We start from the raw sequence: 21,227 nt of genomic DNA on the forward strand, positions 1-21,227 counted from the left end.
TGGTTCACTGTGATCAAGCACACATTGCACTGCAAAGCTTCTCCTCTTTCTCAAGATGGGAGAACCAAAGAGAAGGATAGATTTGTGCCCCAGAGTAGCAATCAACTTGCACCCTGAGTGGGAAGCACTGCAGCTGCTAATTGCTTTCCTCAAAACCTTTTGCGGTTTGCTGACAAGCTCCTTGGCACACAGTCTGTCTGTTTAGAGGCAGACACAAGCAAATTATCTTGGAAGTGCTGAGGCCTGATGCTATATTCATAGTTCCCAGAGTGCCATTTACTCCCTGTGGGAGCATGTGCAAATTAATTCTGTATGCTGCTCACTTAAATGGCGCTAATTACCTCAGTCCTCTTGATAACGTGTGTCTGCTGCTGTTGTCCAATGAGTTGCTGATATTTGTGTGGGTGCACTAGAGTGGGAGAGGCTATCACTGAATCCTACAGTGTCGCTACCTCTTGGAATAATAAGCACTCACACTGAGATTCAGGAGCTTCTCTAAGGAATTGTAAAAGACATCTGAAGGTGGGCTATGGGTTAAAGTATGGGATCACCCTGAAGATAGGGCTGCCAAACTGGGCTGTTCCCTGTATTTGTGTGAACAGTTCCTGGGTAAGTTAAGATAGGCCAGGAAGCAAAGTGTAGGAAAATAATTTTGACTTTCTTCTTTTTCTTCCTTTTTTCACCGTTATAAGGACTTAAAATGTTTTGCAACTACCAGAACTCCCTGCATTTCCCCTGTCCCTACTTAAATAAGGTACAACACTTTTTGGCTGTGCAGCCAGACCCCTTCCCACTGTCTCGTTTGAATGGAATGCATTTAGAAATTGGTAACCTGTGACCATAAAATGAATTTAGTATTTTTGCCCAAGAGGGTCCTTTTAATCTTTATTACAGAGCTCCTAGCAAAGGGTGATATTTATGGGCTGTAGTTAAACTAGTAACCATAAATGTGGTCAGAAGCATTCCTGGGAAATGTAATGTACTCATCCACACTGGGGTCTGGCACATTTTGGCCCAAGCAATCTAACACCGTCAGACCATTTTTAGGGCCCACAAGGGTACATATAACATGCCAGGAAGTGTTCATGGTCAGCAGACACCTTGTTTTGGAGGCTAAGAACTTTTGGTAGCGTAGTCATGGACTTGGCCTCAGTGCCAAGAGATGCATGCAACCAAGCTTGTTTTAATTGGATGGATGTGACTAGGGTGCCTTTAGTAGGTGTCTGAACTAGGAACCATGTATCCTTACACTCACCATGTAACCAAGAGTAGCCTTTTAAAAGGTAAGTCTGGGCACCTAAATTGGGTTCCTGCTCTGAATTGCTTTTTGAAGGAGCCTTCATTGTCTTTTCCTGTAGAAGGAGCCAAAGAAGAGTGTCCCCTTGCCTGAACCTTTAATGTGTGTTGCATGAATGCCCTCTGGGTTATAGTACCTGATAGTTTCGTGTTCCCTTTGTGTGGGCTAACATCTACTGCCAGGCACTAAATATGTGGTTGCTTGAAGAACCCCACATTCAGAGGGAGCCCTCCAAATGCAGGTATCTGCACTCCCACTGCAGTCACTTGGGACCTACTCAGCAGCCAAAGGAGTTTGAAGAGCAATTCAGCTCAGTGTTGGTGCATTTTTAGAGTAATGTTTTGGTGGAAAAATGTGACAGCCCTGGGATCTGAGGAATAGGATAGGGTAGAGCTGTTGTTTTCTCAGTCTGTAAGCTATGTTGTGGGGAGGGTTTGTTATTTCCTTTCCATTTAATCATGAACGTTTATGAGGCCCACTGTTGATGGTGACAGAGTGCCTTGGTGTGGAAATATGGAACCTCATCCAGAATCAATGTAGGCATTATCTGAAGGGAGAAAGGCAGACTCTACCTTGGTCATAGTGGCCATGAATGGGTGATATTCCTGGAACAAATGGACTTGAAACTTCGTGGTATGGAGATACAGTGTGATTTCAGAAAGGAGAACTGCATAAGACATTAAACTGCAGGGTGGAATCATGTAATTGCTGTGATGCTCTGTTTTACCTACACCTTGCTACAAATTATAATGTTAGTACAGAAGCAATTGCAGTGTAATTACACTGTCAGTACCACTACTGTAGTTGAAAAATATGCCATTTTTCTCCTGATGAATTTGTTTTCAAGGATGGGTGGTTCATTTGCTGTGGAAGAGTTTCTGACAATGAACATTTGAAATAAGTATTTAGTCAATATGGACACATGGATGTATCCTTTTAAAATAAGGAGTATTTTTAAAAGAGCAGGGGAAAACCCCCCAACCCTCAGTGCTGAGGCTTTACAATGGTCCATGTGCAATGTTTTATAAAAGAAAAAAAAAGAGAAAGCTTCTCTGAGAAATTGATTTCATGAAAACTTCATAACTTTAAGAAAAAAAAAACTCTTGCTAGACCTTTCCCCTGTAAGTGTAGGCTTCAATGGGAAAATTTGTTCCAGTGTAGGAAGTATCTGTAACCTTAACTACAGAAAAAATTGAGAGTCTTCCCTGACAAATTTCCCAAATCTCTTTTTTCTTCTGAGATTCTTATTGTTTAGCTTTGAAAAGCACATAGGATTCAGAGTTCATCTTTGGGAAAATGTGCAAAGAAGAGCTATTCCTTGCAAATGTTTTGAAGTCTGGTCTAATATTTTGAGGCACAGCTTTTAAAGAGGGCTGCATTTGTGGGACTATTTCCTTACCAAGGATAGAATTTATGGTGGGCTAAAGACTGCTGTCAGGGGATGAGAAAAAACTCAAACACATTTCTTGGGAATATTGCACTTCTGTTGCAGGAATGCAATAATGATGGAGATGCAGAGTAGCTGAATGTCTGGCAATGCACTGGGTGCTGCTGAGATTCCAGAATTGTAAAATATTGTTTGGGAAAAAAAAATAGTGGTAAAAATAATGTTTGCTTTAACCTTCCTGTGTTTTTATTCTCACCTCTGTGCTTTATTCTTGAGTAACTTGACAGCTACACGTGTTCAGCATTCATTATACACAAATCCCTGGAGGAGCCCTTGGCAGCTGAGGGCTTATTTATTTTTGAAAGAATGAAAAAGAAAATAAAGAAACTATTTCAGTAGAATCCTAAGGACAAAAGGGTGGAGAACTGGAAACTTGTGTTTGCATGTTAGCACTTTACAAGGAAGGTATTTTATTAGAAAATCCTTAGGGGCACAGGATCAGCAGGATCCTGGCTGGAGATTGTTATAACAGACATGATGCTGTGACTTTTATCAAACTTTACAAGTAAAGAAGTTACCTTCAAAAATGATGTTTTAGAAAACAGCTACTCATGAGCAGACTCATGGAGAACGCAGTTTTTTCTAGTAATTATGATTTTCCCATGGTACAAATAGAAATGGAGATTCGTAAACTTGTGGGGTGAAGGTGAGGCACCATAAATCATCAGTATGAGCTCCTGCAGCAATGCGGTCTGTGAAGATACCCCGTGCGTTACCAGTCCTTGGGGTCTGGTGGAGTTACTGTTCAACCCTGAGGCAGATGTACACACAGGCTGGATCTGGAGTTCTCAGAAGAGGAAGAGCCTCATGTCCTCCTCATATAAGCCATTCCATGTGTGGAAAAAAGAAATGTCAGAAAAGAAAAAGTGCTTTATGATTTCAATCTGTTTTGATTCAGTTTCAATAGAGCGGCTGACAGATTTAATAGCCCACTACAGTACAAAATCATTTATCTGTTTGCATGCTTATAGACCTTCAATGAATCTTTCTGTCAAATTATCTCTTTTCTCTTTGCCTTTCCACCTTTTTCTTGTGCTCCTTTCTTTCCTCCTTCCTTGTTTCCTTCCTTCCTGCTTTCCTTCCTTTTTCTTTCCTTTCTTTCTTTTCAATATTTTCTTTCTTTTCTTTTTCTTTCTTTCCTTCTCTGCAGGTCTGCTCAGAATCTCTTCTTTCCCCAGCCTATATTGATACTGGGGGTAGCCCCAACCCAGGTGCAAGACCTTGCACTTGGCCTTCTGAAGTTAATATGTGCCCACTTCTTCTGCTTGCCCAGGTCCCTCTGTATTGCATTCCTTCTCTCCAGATTGTGAACCACACCACTTTTGGTGCTGTCTGCAACGTATGCATGTATAGCTTCCTAGTGCAACAGTAATTATGGGACTTTGAAATGATGATAATGTATCACTATTAAAAAATGAAAAATGATTCATATATTTGGCTATAGATGACTTTGCCTCTTCTCACCCACAAAAAAAAAAATCATAATCACTTTTGTTGAAGCCAGTCAATAAAGTATTACAGAATGAGAATTATTATGTATCCCTATTCAAGAACTATAATTTTATGAGAAAGAGGTCATCTCTAACAGAACTAATTTCTTTCTGTGGCAAGTTACAGTTTGGTTGATATGGTAACTCTGTAGATATAATACATTTGTTCTTAGTCGTTGTTGCATATTGAATGTCATTTGCATTAAAAAGTCACACTCTGCACTGGATTAAGATCTGACTGATATCATGTAGCAGGTGTCAGTGGAAAGTCATCATCTCTAGTGCAGCTTTAGAGGGGATATATAGCAGTTCTGGTGCAATTAAAAATTTCCATGAACCACATGGCCATAAATGCAAAATCTTTTCTGAAAAAAAATGAGTGGATAAAGAAAAGGATTGAGAGACTATCACATAAAGTCAAAGACAAGGAAGTAGCTTTAAAGAGCATGTATTTAAAAGCAACTGCAGGTTTATATAGATGACGTGGCCAGAGAGGATGTAACAAGGACTAGAGGTTGAAAGCTCAGGTCAGTCAGTTGTATTTTCTCTTTTATAAATCTGTAAGTGTTTACAAATTAGCAGGGAAATAGCTGCAGATTTTCTTACTCTTTCTGCTCTTTGTGGTGGATGCTCATTGCCGCAGATCCTTCAAGAACTGTGAGTGGTTGCTCAAAGTCTTGCTTGGCAATAGCAGAAAGAATACCCAGAAACATTCTTCTTTGATGTTAGAATGTTCACCCATATCAGGTATCTCACAGAAAGGCTCAACAGGAGAGGACCAGCTTTTGTCTTTCCTTTCCTATGAATTCACTCATAGGTGTAGAAATGAAACCCGATCGCTGGTTGGGACCGATTAATGTGCTGTCAGTCTGGTGCATCATCCTTTGAACACAAGTAGATCTGCTGCTATCATGGATGGTAAAGCACTAAACTCTTTTGTGCCTCTGTGAATTATTCTGTAGCTGGAAAGTGAGCATTGTGATCATTTTTATCCCCCTTGTGGACAATTTATGCTTGCACCATAGATGCAAGAAGTAGAAAGGAGAACAGGACATTTGTAAAATAAAGGACACAGTGAGGCTACACTTCTTTAAGAGCTAATATGGTATTTAACAGACAGAGCTGGAAGAAGAGATTAATGTTTTTAACATTGATGTTTCTATTTTTTTTTTTGTAGCAATACAGTTCTGTATCAAGTCCAAGTGCAAGAGTTTCCTATATAATTGTCCTTCCAAAAGGACAGGAAGATTTCTCCAGCTCATAGTTCCCTGCTGGGAAGCCATGATTCTTGGTGGAGGATGTGTGATGTCATTAAAGATTGGAGTGATAATTTATATATGTATAATTCAGACATTACCTTCCTGTTGCGTGGAGAGTTGCACTGCTGTGCTTTATTCTTCCCTATATATCTCTTGAGTCCTGCACATGTGAATGACATTTTTGTGGCTTTAGTCATACCTTCCACTTGTTTATTCTTATATTTGGGGAAATCTTGCTCATTTGATTTCTTCAGTTTGTTATTTTAATGCATAGCCATGCATCTTCCAGTTCCAAGACTGGGGCTCAGAAGTGCTGTGCCAGGGGAAGTTTAGGTTGGATGTTAGGAAGAAGTTCTATACAGAGAGAGTGATTACCCATTGGAATGGGCTGCCTGGGGAGGTGGTGGAGTTGCCATCATTGGAGGTATTCAGAAGGAGACTTGATGGGGTGCTTGGTGCCATGGGTTAGTTGTTTAGGTGGGTTGGACTGGTTGATGGGTTGGATGCGATGATCTTGAAGGTGTCTTCCAACCTGGTTTATTCTATGTTTTCTATGTATCCATTCTATGTAAGTGCTGTTAACTGCACTACAGTGCCTGTAATCATAAGAACATTCATTGTTAGCAAAGCTAAAATTTAAAGGATCATTGTCACATCTACATTGGGCATTTGACACTTGTAAGCAAATGTTTTGTCAGTATAGCTAAGTTTTGGATGAGAATGGAGGTGGCCTAACTTTGGCTCTTGCAAGTCTTAACGGTTTAAAACATTTAGATATGGTGCTGAGGGAGATGGTTTATCACCACATTTGGCACAGTTAGATAATGGTTGGACTTTATGAAACTCTCTGATCTTAAAGTTTTTTTTCCAACTGAAATGATTCTGTAATTCCACAGTTTTCAGTTTCTGAAGTTTCCTTAGCAGAGGAGAGCTCCCTTATTGTGTAGGGAAGTGTGCAGACCTCTGAGGGAGGGGAAACTCCCACATGGTTTTACATGTCTAATGTTAAGACATGGCTTTCAAAACAGTATGTATTAGGGAACAAAAGAGATCTTGGGCTAAAATTTACATTAAGTGACCCTATGCCTCAATCAGTATTGGCTCCTGATAGGGTGAAAAAAAAAAAAACCAAAGCCCAAAAATGTAACTAGGCTGAATTTTATCTATTGAAGCAGAACCCCCAAAGATGGTCCAAAGAAAATCTGAAATGCCCTGGCACAGACACACCTCCATGAGTAATTAGTCTCTTCTCTCTTCCGCTGCTGCAGCAAAGGTGTGATTGTGTTTGCTTCTGATTGCTGCATTGTCTGTCCGGGCTTCTGGCAATGACTTTTACAGTACCCTTTCTTTCTACTGAGCTGAAAGTGCCTCATCTGCAGTTGACAATCTGGACCATAAAGTCATTAGTGTAATAAAGATGGAAAAATTATCTGCTTTCATTGCTTGGCGTAACCAAACAGTTATTGGATTTTTTTACTGAGGGTCAGGCTGAGATATAGGCTGATAGTGTCCTCAGAAAAGTAGTTTTTCTCTCACAATTTTGGGTGTAGCTTCACAAAGAATTCAAGCAGACCTTCTGTAGAAAGTGTTCAGAGAGCCCTGTGAGATTGTTCTGCATCAGTGAGTGTGTTGTCTTGCCTTCTGCTCCTGACTCCCCATCCCTCTCCACTCTTTTACAAGCACAACAGTTAATGATGCTGAAGGAATAAGGTACTAGACACCAGGTGGAGACGATGCTAAAATCCTTATGCATCAAGATGAGTATTGCAACTGCAGAGGATATATGTATTATCATGTGTGCAGCTGGGCAAATGAAGCAATGAGACTTGGCTGTTCTCACCTGGCTGTTCTTTAAATCAGAGAAAGGACATAAATTTGGAGCTGTGCAAGTGGTGAAATATCAGAGGCTCATTTTTATATTCTCATTAAACTGAATCCTTGAGCTACCTGTCCCCATTGTTTACAAGTCTGCAATTACCTATTGATCTGGGAAAACAAAGCATAAATAAATGTTGCTTCAAAGATATGGCAGAAAAGAGGTGGATGAATAGACAGTTCACTGCAGAAAAACATTTACCTGTGCTTCTGTTGACACTAATAGGGGGCATGAGAAATGACTGACAAAGGCTGGGTATTTTCATGACTGTTTTGAAACCTGTGAGCAGGGGTGGATATTCTTCAACTTTTTAGTTGTATTTAACTCTGCTTTCTGTTGGAACAAACTCAAGGAGCAGATACATAAGTTGTCACATCTTGAAGAAGTATTATCAGGAGAATCATGTGTAATACAGTGAGATACAGGAGAGTAGGCTCCGCGTTTTGTCACTGACACTGGCCTGTAATGAGACCTTCATCATTGTGTGCTCTGAATTCCCTTTCCTGTCTTAGCATGTTAGGTTTGAGGGTTTTCTGAGTAGGAGTTGACCTTTCTGAAAAGTTTGAGCAGTATCCTAGTGTCAGCCTGGCCCTCAGATCTTCCCTTCTGTCCAATCTGAGAGGGGAATCATATTCTCTATTTTCTTAAGTTTTTGTGACTTTTATGCAGATTGACAGACTGATGAAAGAGAAAAACCCAGAGAGATGTCCCATCTGAGGGGAGGGATCATCTACTCTTTTTTGATTGATCAGTTGGCAAAAACTGTCTCAAACCCAGAACTTGGTCTACTGGATCTCTTGCCTAGCATGTGGTTAGGGGATGGGATAGAGGATGGGTGTTTAGGACATGCAGAAATTTAGAACAGACTAATTGCTGTGGGACAATGTGTGTGTGTGTTGGACAAACCCTTTCAGAATACAGAATACAGAATTAACCAGGTTGAAAAAGACCTTTGAGATCACCAAATCCAACCTATTACCCCACACCATCTAATGAACTGAACCACGGCACTAAGTGCCTCATCCAGTCTCTTTTTAAACACTTCACAGTATCACAGTATCACAGTATCACTTAGGTTGGAAAGGACCTCGAGGATCATCGAGTCCAACCTATCAACACAGACCCCATGCCTAGACCATGGCACCAAGTGCCACGTCCAATCTCCCCTTGAACGCCTCCAGGGTCGATGACTCAACCACCTCCCTGGGCAACCCGTTCCGTTCCAATGACTAATGACTGGCTCGGTGAAGAACTTCCTCCTCACCTCGAGTCTAAACCTCCCCTGGTGCAGCTTGAGACTGTGTCCTCTTGTTCTGGTGCTGGTTGCCTGGGAGAAGAGGCCAACCCCTTCCTTGCTACAACCACCCTTCAGGTAGTTGTAGAGGGCAATGAGGTCACCCCTGAGCCTCCTCTTCTCCAGGCTAAACAATCCCAGCTCCCTCAGCCTCTCCTCATAGGGCTTGTGTTCAAGGCCTCTCACCAGCCTTGTTGCCCTTCTCTGGACACGCTCAAGTGATGGTCCTTTCAGTCACTTTCAGTGATGGTGACTCTTCCACCTCCCTGGGCAGTCCATTCCAAAGGCCAATTACTCTTTCTGTGAAGAATTTCTTCCTAACACCCAGTCTGGAGGTCAGGAGGAAGTTTTACACAGAGAAAGTGATTGCCCATTGGAATGGACTGCCCGGGGAGGTGGTGGAATCGCCATCACTGGAGGTGTTCAGGAGGAGACTTGACAGGGTGCTTGGTTACATGGGTTAGTTGATTAGGTGGTGTTGGATGATAGGTTGGACGCGATGATCTTGAAGGTCTCTTCCAACCTGGTCTGGTCTGGTCTGGTCTGGTCTGGTCTATTCTATTCTATTCTATTCTATTCTATTCTATCCCTCCCCTGGTGCAGCTTGAGACTGTGGTGCTGGTTGCCTGGGAGAGGAGACCAACCCCCCCACACCTGGCTACAACCAACCTTCAGGTAGTTGTAGACAGCAATAAGTTTTCCCCTGAGCCTCCTCTCCTGCAGGATAAATACAGTTCTATAGCTTCCAAATGGTGTTCTTACTTGTGATAATTGTGTACTGGTTCTTTTACTTTTCAGATGTCCTGTGCCCAAATGTCCACGTGGGAGGAGATCGATTCAAACACACTGATGGGGAGACTGATGAAATTCCAGGTAAAGAGACACGCTTTTCTGTTGTACATCTGTGAAATGAAATGATAAAACTGCAAGTTTCTAATGTTATGTTTGGGTTCATTACGCCTTCCTTAGTTGGAATTTTTTTAATTCAACACAAAACCAGTGATGGAGAAATATATTAGAAACTGTGGGCCTGAAAAGAGTTATCTGTTGACAGTTGACAGCAAATTAATCATGAACTTTCTTTTGCTATGGCAGCAAATTAAAAAGACAGTGGAGTTTAGTGTAGTGGATAGAGAAATGCAACAATTCTTGGAGGTGACTTTTTTTTCCCCCCTAACTAATCCATGTTTGTTGAGTTTTAATGTCCATTTATTTGATCTGTGATTGCTGTGGGACATCCAAGCACAATGGTAATTACCACTGAAGAAATTCTTACACATGAATATATAAGAAAACAAAACGAAACAAAAAAAACAAAACCAACCAACAACATCCCAAGAAGAAACATCTTTTCTGAAATGCTGGTGAAAGATCAAGAGGAAAGCCTGTCTGGTGATGTCTTTGCTTTCTGTGAGTTCTGATATATCTTTCTATCCAGCTGAAGGACTTAATCTGTCAGATATATGTGTGGGCTTTGTCTCTCTTCTAACACTCCAAGACTGAGCTCTTGGCAGAGAAAACCTGTCAATCAAGGATGGACTGGGAATATCTCTGACCCAAGAACTGCAGTGGGAGGCCAGAGACTCTTCTGCAGCTTGATTATGAGCAGAAGTGGTCAATATTTGACAGCTTTGCTACTCGCTCTGAGTTTTTTCCTTGGGGGATTTTAACTGTCTACACAAAATATCAGTTTCAACTGTGTTGTCTGTAGATAGATTATTTTGACTGCAGTCTGATTACATCTAAGCCTGTGATAATGTAGGGGGGGTAACACCTTTTCTGGTTGTTACACACAAACTCATAATCCTCAAACACCCATTTTTAACTTCTATCTATTGCTAGATCTTACATTAACCCCTTCTGGCAGTCCTGTCACTTGGCTGTGCAAACAGTAAAGCTATTCAGCAAATAGCCCTACTCATTCTGAATAAACCTATTTGCAGTGGAAGATGCTGCTCAAAATCAGTAGTATTTTGTCCTTTCTGAGATGATCATCTCTGTCTGATCCTTTCAGACTAATGGAGGTGTGAATGGCTGCCTATGACTAGTTTGTGTTTATCTGAACTATAATTGAACTTCTAATTAACAGTCTCTATTCTTTTATCTGGCTTAAAAAATATATCTTTTGTTAAACAGAGTAAAGGACAAGAATGCCACTTCAGATCTTGTGCAAAAGTTTGGAGCAGTGAGTTGTAGATGCACATATGCATGTATATCCATGTATGTATGTATAGATGTCTAATTGTGCTCCTCTGTAAAGTTGTTGACTTATTTTTTTCTTTTGAAATCCCACATCCCTCCTAGAAAGTAAGTCAATATTCAGTGTTTTAACTTAAACATGAATTTACTATCTTAGATTTGTAGACTAGTTCAGGCTGGAAGAGTCCTGTGGAAGTCATCATACTAAAAGCAGGGCCTACTTCAATGTTACTTTGAAGTTAGAACAGGGTGTTCAGGGCCTTGTTCAGCTGGGTTAGAGAATCTCCAAAGATAGACATTCCACAGGTCCTCAGGGCAACTGTTCCAGTATGGCTGCTATCACACTGAATATTTTTATTTCCCTAATATCTAAACAGAATTTCAGTTATTGCAGCATGTCTCTTCCCCTGGTTAGTCTGATAGTATAGGGCTGGCATTATTTGACCTAGGGAACTTCTGTTCACTGTGAGATGTAAATGCTTACTGTACCATGCAGCGACTTAATAACGGGTTTGTTACACTATTTAATTAAAGTTCTATCACTGGCCTCTCTCCACCAAAACAAGAAGATGTGTAGAAGGCTTTTGATTTATTTCTCTGTGTGCCTCTTCTCTGGAAAAAAAAAAAAGTGAAAAAAGAATGGGTATTGTGAGCCTGCTAAAGGTCATTGAACTGCTGTAGATGCATCAGTATAGGACCACACACATACTCTAGAGCATTTTCTTACTGCCCCTGGGTCCAATTCAAACAGAAAATCATTGCGTTCTCCCAGCTAGTACTTGGAAAATTTCTGTTGGCTTAATACACTTGTTCCTCATCTCCAGGGGTGTGTTGTCCTGCTAGTTGTTGCTGAAAGAATTTTGTATTCTGCCCCAAAGAGGGATGCATTTCAGTTTTGAGGAGCAGCCTGCCTACTTCTACCTCACACTTACAAGAACAGTTTCAGAGTTTCATTCAGGGTTGGAAGTGACCACAAGGATCATCTAGTTCCAACCCCCCTGCCATGGGCAGGGACACCCCACACTAGATCAGGCTGGACAGAGCCTCATCCAGCCTGCTCTTAAACACCCCCAGGGACGGGGCCTCAACCACCTCCCTGGACAACACATTCCAGGGTTTCACCACTCTCGTGGGGAAGAACCTCCTCCTCACATCTAGCCTGAATCTCCCCACCTCCAGCTTCATTCCATTCCCCCTAGTCCTATCACTACCTGAGATCCTGAGAAGTCCTTCCCCAGCCTTCCTGTAGGCCCCCTTCAGATACTGGAAGGCCACAATTAGGTCACCTCGGAGCCTTCTCTTCTGCAGACTGAACAGCCCCAACTCCTTCAGTCTGTCCTCATAGGAGAGGTGCTCCAGCCTTCTGATCATCCTCGTGGCCCTTCTCTGGACACGTTCCAGCACCTCCACATCCCTCTTGTAATAGGGACTCCAGAACTGGACACAGTACTCCAGGTGGGGTCTCACCAGAGCTGAGTAGAGGGGGAGGATCACCTCCCTCGACCTGCTAGCCACACTTCTCCTGATGCAGCCCAGAATCTGATTGGCTTTGCAGGCTGCAAGTGCACATTGAGAGCTCATGTTGAGCTTTTTGTCCACCAGCACCCCCAAGTCTCTCTCCTCAGGGCTACTTTCCAGCCAGTCACTGCCCAGCCTGGATTTGTGCCTGGGATTGCCTCGACCCTGATGCAGGACCCTGCACTTGCTCTTATTGAACCTCATGAGGTTGGCCTGTGCCCACCTCTCCAGCCTGTCAAGGTCCCTCTGGATGGCCTCCCTTCCCTCCAGCATGTCTGCTGCACCACACAGCTTGGTGTCATCAGCAAACTTGCTGAGGGTGCACTCAATGCCACTGTCCATGTCCCCCACAAAGATGTTGAACAAGACAGGTCCCAGGACTGATCCCTGAGGGACTCCACTTGTCACTGGCCTCCACTGGGACATGGAGCCATTGACAGCCACTCTTTGGGTGCGGCCATCAAGCCAGTTCCTTATCCATCTAGTGGTCCACCCATCAAACCCATGTGTCACCAGTTTGGAGACCAGGATGTGGTGTGGGACAGTGTCGAAGGCTTTGCTCAGGTCCAGGTAAACGACATCAGTTGCTCGCCCCTCATCTATTAATTTTGTCACCTGCTCATAGAAGGCCACCAGGTTGGTCAGGCAGGATTTGCCCTTGGCAAAGCCATGCTGACTGTTCCCAATCACCTCTTCACTATTCTTTTGAGCGAGTAGTGACTCCAGGAGGATCTGCTCCATGATCTTTCCAGGCACAGAGGTGAGACTGACTGGCCTGTAGTTCCCTGGTTCCTCCTTCTTACCCTTTTTGAAGATGGGGGCAATGTTTCCCCTTTTCCAGTCTGTGGGGACTTCCCCAGACTGCCATGACTTTTGAAATATAATAGAGAGGGGTTTAGCAACCTCATCTGCCAGTTCTCTCAGTACCCGTGGGTGTAACCCGTCGGGTCCCATGGACTTGAACACTTTCAGGTTCTTCAGGTGATCACGAACCTGCTCTGCACTTACAATGGGCAGTTCTTCCTCCCCGTCCCTGGCTTTGACTTCCATAACATCAGGAGTGTGGCTAGAGGCCCTTGCAGTGAAGACTGAGGTAAAGAAGTTATTAAGTACCTCAGCCTTTTCCTCATCACTTGTGACCATAAAAAAATATGGAACGCTTCACGAATTTGCGTGTCATCCTTGCGCAGGGGCCATGCTAATCTTCTGAATGATTCAGCTCTGGGAATTCTATGGATTCACAAGTGACAGCACTGAAATGGAGCTTGTTCCACTACTACCCAGGTCCTTGTACTGTCAAGAATCTGAGGTTAGCACCTGTCTTGTGGTCCATGTGGAAGTTTAATGACAACCAAAATGGATGCTTGTCCAACGGGATCCAACACACAACTTCATAGCTACATCTTGCACAAACTTGTGTCTAGATGTATGCAAAGTGCCACCCCATAGAGTGGAAGTAGCAGTACAGGTGTTTTTTTGTGACAGGGAAGGCTGCATAAAAAGCTTCTCAGATTAAATGTCTTTTCTCTGTCTCAGACAGGGACAAGATATTGGTGGTTTTTTTTTTTTTTTTTTTTTTTTTTTTTTTTTTTTTTAAGAGACTGGTTAGTTCTGGTTAGTTTTATTCCTTTAGACAAAGAGAACTAAGTAAATCTCATTTGTTTGGTCATCTGCAAACATTTGATACAATACTGTATTGGAAGTCACTGCTAAAATGAAACAGGGTCAAGGTTAATAAATGTAAAGTGAGGCAGTAACTGTCTATCAGGGAGATAATGATGAAGTTTCTAGGAAAGGGACAGTGGCAGACCTCCTCATTGTCTAGTTTTGGATCTAATCTCTGCGAATTACCCCTATATAGATTGGGATCAGAATATCTTTGAAGAAGGAACTGGTTCACCTAAGAAATCTAGGAGTTTTTCCAACTGACTCAGGACTGTTAGTTTAAAAGGCTTGTTACAGGATGTGTAGATCTATTAACAGAACTTTGTGCCATAAACTCATACTCTGGAACTGATGATGTCTTAGTCAGCAGAGGTTTATAAATCATGGTGCTGTACTGCTGGGTAAAAAGGCAGAGGTCATCACTGGACAAGGTAAATTACATCTTGTAGAGATAGGGAAGAATTCCTAAGGGTTTGGAATTCTGTGGTTACAGCTTATCTAGAAAATTCTGAGCAAATCTCCGTAGCCCAGGAAAGATGGATTTGGCCTTAAGGAGCTATACCAGTGTGTCCAGGAGCCAGAGACAGTATTTCAAACAGAAGACTAAAACACAGGGCTTGGTTAATCTTTCAGTGTGTAAGTGGAAAGAGGAGATACTATTGCTTTCTGCAAATAGAACAAGAGAATACCTGGAGGGAGATAGGGAAATCACTCATGTTAAAGGACAAATGGTATAATAAGAAATGGGTGTCAATTGTTTAAGACATACATTCAAGACATTAGAAGAAGGTTTCAAACTGTCAGAGGTTTGAAGTAGTGGAGCAAGTGGGGAAGTAGTAGTAATGGAGACAAATAGTGATCAATAGTCATGAGTTCTCTCATAGCAGAGGATTGTACTCTATGACCCTCTGGTGTCACAGCATTTAAATAAAAAATCACTAGCTGTAGCATTCAATAAGGGCTGCCACAGTGAAATGGGATTGCACGAGGGAAGAATATATAGGCAGCTTTACTCTACTACAGACACAAATGTTGGCAGTGAAGCAGCATCTGCTTAACAGTTCATAACACATACATTCAGAATATAAATGTTGCTGCATGCATTAGAGAGCACATAGGGAATTTCGAAAGAAAGCAAGAAATCTCTTGCTGCATCCTTATGGGTACCTTTCTTCTTCTTTTTTTCCCTCCCTAATCAAGAAATGAAGACAACAGAGGATTTAACTCATCTGCCCTAAAGTATTCAAAACAAAACTCTAGTTGTACTTCTTAATACCTTTTATATTGCTGAATTGTCTTTTTGGTTCCATCAGCATTTAACAAAGGAACTTGGCCTACTATTAATCATAACCAGGCAGGAAAACACAATGATAACATTTTACACCCTGAAGATGTGCCTCTTGTGTATTTTTATGAGCCATTATATGGAATCAAAGCAACACGTGAAAGTTAGCAAAAACGAATTATACTTCTTGAAGTTTTAAAGCATTACATTTGAATTATTTGCATTTTAATCTAGACCTGCAGGGCATGGAATTTGATTGCAGAAATCTGCATTCCTAGAATTAAAAATAGGCTGAGCTCGAATCCTCAACAGTATCCACCAGAGGAGATAATAACCCTCAGCAGATACTGACTGCTGTTTTCAGAGGAAATCTGCCACATAAGTAAAGACAGACCTGCAATGATATCTGAAAAATACTAAGAAAAGTCAGCCCTGGGGAGAGAGACTTCCAACCGCTACATCACATTACACATCCCACACTGGATGGTGTTAATGGGGCAAGGGAGGAACATAAAAGCTCTGACTCGAATTCTTAAGTAGTCAGACTGTATCTAAGAAACTGCACTGTGGGCCGAACCACAGTTTGACCTCAACCCCTAACTCTCCCCCATATCAGAAACTTCCATGTGCAAATAAGCAAAAGTCCAGTGTATTTATGACCTCTGTGTTTTTCTGTAGTTCTGTAAAGAATATTTGGGCATCTTACGATAGAGGCACTGGTTGTAAAACTAGTACCCTACAATTATAGACTGCAGTAGCTGTGTTTAACTGTCCACATGTCTCCAATGTCCTGCAGTTTGCAGCACAGGCTTCACATTCCAGAGACGCCAGTGACTAATTACAACATCCCTGGGACTATTTATGTTTGCCCACTAAAACACGTGGTAGCAGAAGGAAATTGGAGTGCCCAGGCTGTTGTACCTGCAGAATGAGCACATTAGACTGATGTCCTCCTGGGGACAAAGCTTGTGTTGTTGTTTTTCTTTTGTGGTGCCTCTGTGATGAGCATTTTGCCCCTTCTGCAGACTTGGCAGTCTGTATTGTCCCTCACATGGTCTCCTTGGGAAGCTCCTGAGAGGCAAGTGGCAAATGCATGAATAGCTGCAGAGATTTGTAACAGATCATTGTCTTCTGAAAGTAAAAGCACAGATGCAGCAAGGACTGCACATACACAGAGATGGTGAAGCTGGTTATTCACATGGACACCAGCTACTCTCCTCTCCATCCTCAGTGTTACCTCTGTAGAGGTAGGACTGGATGCAGCTTTGTATTTGTGGAAGATGAGACAGAAGGATGAAGCTTTACTGTGCCATGGCATAGTCACTTTGCTGTCACATTTTGCAGTGACCTGTTACTAACTGAAGATAACTGGGTTAGGGCTAAGAACTTATTTCTTTCTGCTCCCTACACTTGCCCTAGGAAGTCTCCTATATAAAATCTCATAAAGAATATTTAGTACTGCCTTAAGTGCTGTGTTCTCCATTCTCTAAGGATTTGGAGAGCTGAATTCGAAACAAGGCTCCCGAGATACATGCATCTGGTTATAGCTGCTGTGTCTCCATGGGAAATAAATAAGGAAAGTTAACAGTTGACCTGTATTGGTAGTCCCAAGAGCCATTTCAGTCTCTTGTGAGCTGGAGAAAATGATTTGACTTCTGCTGTAGGGTGGATTCACTCTCTGGGCTGGTAGGTGAAATATCTTCAAAGCAGGTGACCTTACAATTCCCTTTCAGCTTTGTTTTCTAGAAGTGTATGTACTGTACAATAGTTAATATTACTGCCTAGATCATTGTATTTTAAAGTTCTTTAAAGTTTTCCAGAGGTTGCCAAAATTTTCACCTATGTTCAAGGACTTTTTAATATCCAGTAAGTCCAAGAAAAGTGGGATCAAGAAGTGAAAGTGTACAGTCACCCTAACAGGGAGTTGGTTGCCACTAAAGTGCATGTCTGGACTAGAAGCCTGAAAACAAGCATCCTGCAGAGGATGCATAACTTCACTGTCACCAACAGAGCATGGTTAAAGAGTTCCTTGGTTTGAAACCTCATGTTCTAAATGAGTCTTTTCCCTAGTGTGGTCAGAGATGCATATCCTGGACCTCACTGGGCTTTGGACACTGTGAATGACCTGAGTAATGATAGGCATCAGATCTTTGTTGGAGCTGGTAGCCTGGCTGTGCTGTTCATTAACAGCATGAAACATGGAGAGCAAATGCTGAAATTACTTTAGACTCTGGTACTGCAGAAAAATGGTAACAGCTGAGTGGTTCCTGTGAAAGGCTCTCCCTGGTTTGAATCCAGCAGTGACAAATTTTGACTTTTGCATTAACATAAAAGACTTTAGAAGTGTTAATCATGCACAAGACTGTGCACATGAAAATTTGAGATCTGCCTGCATATTAAAGAATATTAAGATATATTTATCCCTAAAGTTTTTGTTTGTTTTTAAATGATAGTATTTGCTTTCTCCCAGAAGTTAAACAAGCCAGAATTTTTTCTTATTCCAGTGCATTTAAGGTTGATTCAAAGGAAATAAATTCAGTATTTTACTATACATAGCCCAAAAAGCAACCAGTCTTGTGGCTTTAAAAAGACTAATCATTTGGTTAACCATGAATCATTTCCAGATATTTCTTGGTCCAAATATTTTAGATTAATTTTAATTCAAAAAAGAGATTGATGAAAAAGCGGGGTCTGGAGAAAGACTCCTGTAGATTATTTGTCAGTGCGAGCTTTTTTAACCATGCCCACACATGATGGGAAGAAGTTGCATATTCAGTCTCCATAATGCTTGGAATTAGATCACTTTAGTTGAATGGTCCCTGATGACAGCTGTGGCCAGGTTTTGGTGTATCCATAGGTCTAACCTATTTTGTACTGATCATCTGGCATAATGCAACAATCACAGTCTCTTAGAGAGTAGTTCCTACCTGTTTTCATACTAGGTCTTGCTCACAGCACCTAAAATTAATGAGAATAATTTTATTTTAATGAATAACATCTTGATGCAGGTTTACCTATAGCCTGGATAGTAGCATTACAAGGAGAATCTAGATGTTTATGTCTCAGCAAGGTGTTTTTCCTCAAATAAATTTTCTTATCCTAAAAATAATACTAGCTTCTTGTACAAGCAAGAAATAATTGTTGCTAGTTACATTGAATTTATCTGTCCTAACACTCTGGTCTTATACACACTTACCAGCTGTCATTTTTCTCAGATTTATGCCACAAAGCATCCTTGGGTGATAATAGCAAAATCTTTACTCAAAGATGTGTAGAGTCCTTTCCTCCCCACTGCTATCCCAAGTGAGGAGTTTGTAATTATGCCATTTTATGGCTTTCTAGAGGAACACAGAGCACCTTAGGGCTTGAGGAACTCAAAAGGTAGCTTCAAAACAGAGGAACTAATTAAAATCAGAATCTAATACAAATAGTCCTGGTTAAGTTCAGCTGGTGCAAGCCTATGTGGCATACAAGGAGATCAAAGGAATAATGAACCTCTGTTTAATCTTGTAAATCACTGGAGCAGGAAAGAAGCCGAAAGAGGGCCCATGGCACTAAGCCAAATGTTCATCACTGAGAAAATAGAGAATGACTTCAACACAGAAAAACCTTCAGTAATGAGGCAAAAAGATCAGTGTCAAAACCAGCTTTTAATGTCATTCAATATGCCACTTGCAATTGTCCAAAACCTGAGAGGCTCAGGTAAGAGTGGACTGATGTAGATAAACAGAACAATGCATCACATCAAGTGGTATGTCATTAACATGAGATCAGGTGTTGAAAGGTGCTACCTCAGAGGCAGTCACTGTAGACATATTTATTTCCTGTTTTTACAACAGGCTGGGGGTTAGATTACAAGAGCCCTTTCCACCAGGTGGTGTGGTTATAACCTTGTATTCATTTATTTGCTTGTGCTTTTGACCTTTCTCTCTCTCTTTCTCTTTTACTGTCTCTTTGGATTAATTTTCTTACTGGATTAATTTTACTTACTTTATGTTTCTTGAAGTGTTATCTTTCCTGTGTCCCACATAAATCCCAACTTTAACATGTATGGAAAGAAAGGAGAACTGATTAGTAGTGAGAATATCTTGAAAATTGCTCCTGAGACCCTTTAATCTATAGGCCTTGTAAAATCATATAATTTCAAAATTCCCTTGCAAGCTGCTTGTGAAATATATTTTTAATGACTTGTGCAACCGTTTTACTCCCCACACTACTCCATACATGTGGGCAAGCAGTAAATCTCTCTGGTTTGTTGCTCCAGAGGGGCTGTCCTTAATGCAGGACTGAAGTCAGATAACTACTACGAGCTGATGATGTTGAATCAAGCTGTTTAGCTGAGAGTGTTGGATGTGGGGTGAATTACCCATTCAAAAAAATAAGCTGCTGCCTCTTTTGGGTTTTCTGAAGAGGTGAACCAGAGAGAAATAAACCAGTGCAAGAATAGAGAATTCCTATCTGTTTCAAGTCTTTGGAAATCACTTATTTTGGCAGCCACAGAGAGTTAGAATAAAAATTAGTCCAGCCAAGAATTTTCTTTCAAACCCCTCTTTATAATCATTCACAGTCAGACAGACCTAAACAGTACCTGGCCTTCAGGACTCTCACCTAACCTGTTGTTTAGATTACCGTGAGCAAATAATTGATACCTGTTTGCCCCACAGGGATTCTTGGACAATGTGAAGTTGCAGTGTCTGGCTACTTTGACATTGACTCCAGTGTTGCTATCATAGATGTCTCGCTCACCCAAGCAGCTGGTCACCAAAAGAGGATAAGGGCTTTCTGTCTGCCTCCTGCCAGCATGCCAGAAAGACGAGGACACTGAAAGATGATAGCATCAGTGTTAACTCTGTCCCCTCCTAAATGTTACTTCTTGTTGCCAAGTTGCTATGGTTTGAGTAGCGATATACTGATAGGGATGTGGGTAATTCTAATGTGGTGGAAGACCCTTGGAGATGGAGACTTCAGTGACCTCTTAAAAATATCCCTAAAATCTGATATTCTGTTAGCTCTTGACAGCATTTAATTTCCTGTGGAGGAAGGAATGTCAGAAAAGCAGCAGGTGATAACTCCTGTAACAATAACAACAGCACATGCTGAATAGTAATAAGATTCAGGATTCAGACACTTTTACTCCTATCCCAGCTCTGAACTGAGAAACATCTTTTCTGTTCAGAAGTAGCTGTGTACAGCCTAGAATATCATGGAAGATAAGGATGCCAAAAGTTCAGGTAGACTTGAGGAAAAATATCCATCACCTACATCATGGCTTCAAATAATTAATTGCCAGACATAGCTGTTTGGATACACTATTTAACTTTAGAATATGACATGGTAACTTTTTTTCCCCTGTTATTTTTGAAGTGTACATTAGCAGAGAAAGAGAAAGTGTATCTTAAAGTATATATAAGCAGACAATTCAGTGCAGTCAGTTGTAATTTTGGGCATAATACTGTGGTGATGACAATTAGCAAAATCCTCTTATTTTGGTGCCACTTGCCTATAATACTTCAGCAAAACCCAGAAGTACTGACATTTTAATTATTTTTCAAGAGCTCTTTGTCGTGGTAATATGCCTTGCAGACAATACTGGAGGAATTGAAAGCGATGCTGAGGATCTAGTGAGCATGCAGGATCTTCCTTGTGAGCGCAGGCAATCCAGGAAAGCTTAACTTTGAAGACTGCAGGAATATTGGGCAAGAAACTGGAGAAGATCATGTGTTTGCTGAGAGACTCCCAAGTGATGCTACTCTTCCTAGAAATTTATACTCCACTCTAGTCTACCACAGAGTTTATTGCCATTGACCTCCCTCCAGTAGAAGTAACATATGCTGTTTTATCACAGGCAATACAGATTGATATTTCAGAAGTCTCAGGGAACCAGTAGTTGATGACAA

At 41.4% G+C, this 21,227-nt stretch overlaps 1 protein-coding gene and 1 pseudogene across 5 annotated transcripts in view; one reads left to right on the plus strand and one right to left on the minus strand.

Moving 5' to 3' along the window:
- Positions 1 to 21,227, plus strand: part of COL22A1 (collagen type XXII alpha 1 chain) — a 224,597-nt gene that overhangs the window by 56,079 nt on the left and 147,291 nt on the right. For all 5 annotated transcript variants that reach the window (XM_068155479.1, XM_068155477.1, XM_068155480.1 and 2 more), the window contains exon 4: positions 9,462 to 9,536. In XM_068155479.1, coding sequence (XP_068011580.1) covers positions 9,462 to 9,536 — 75 coding nt within the window. The remainder of the gene's footprint in view (positions 1 to 9,461; positions 9,537 to 21,227) is intronic.
- LOC137449761 (U6 spliceosomal RNA) lies at positions 13,526 to 13,624 on the minus strand (annotated as a pseudogene).

Source organism: Melanerpes formicivorus, unplaced genomic scaffold (genome assembly GCF_026170545.1).
Source record: "Melanerpes formicivorus ecotype bairdi unplaced genomic scaffold, bMelFor1.0.p_v2 SCAF_32, whole genome shotgun sequence".
Taxonomy (NCBI): domain Eukaryota; kingdom Metazoa; phylum Chordata; class Aves; order Piciformes; family Picidae; genus Melanerpes; species Melanerpes formicivorus.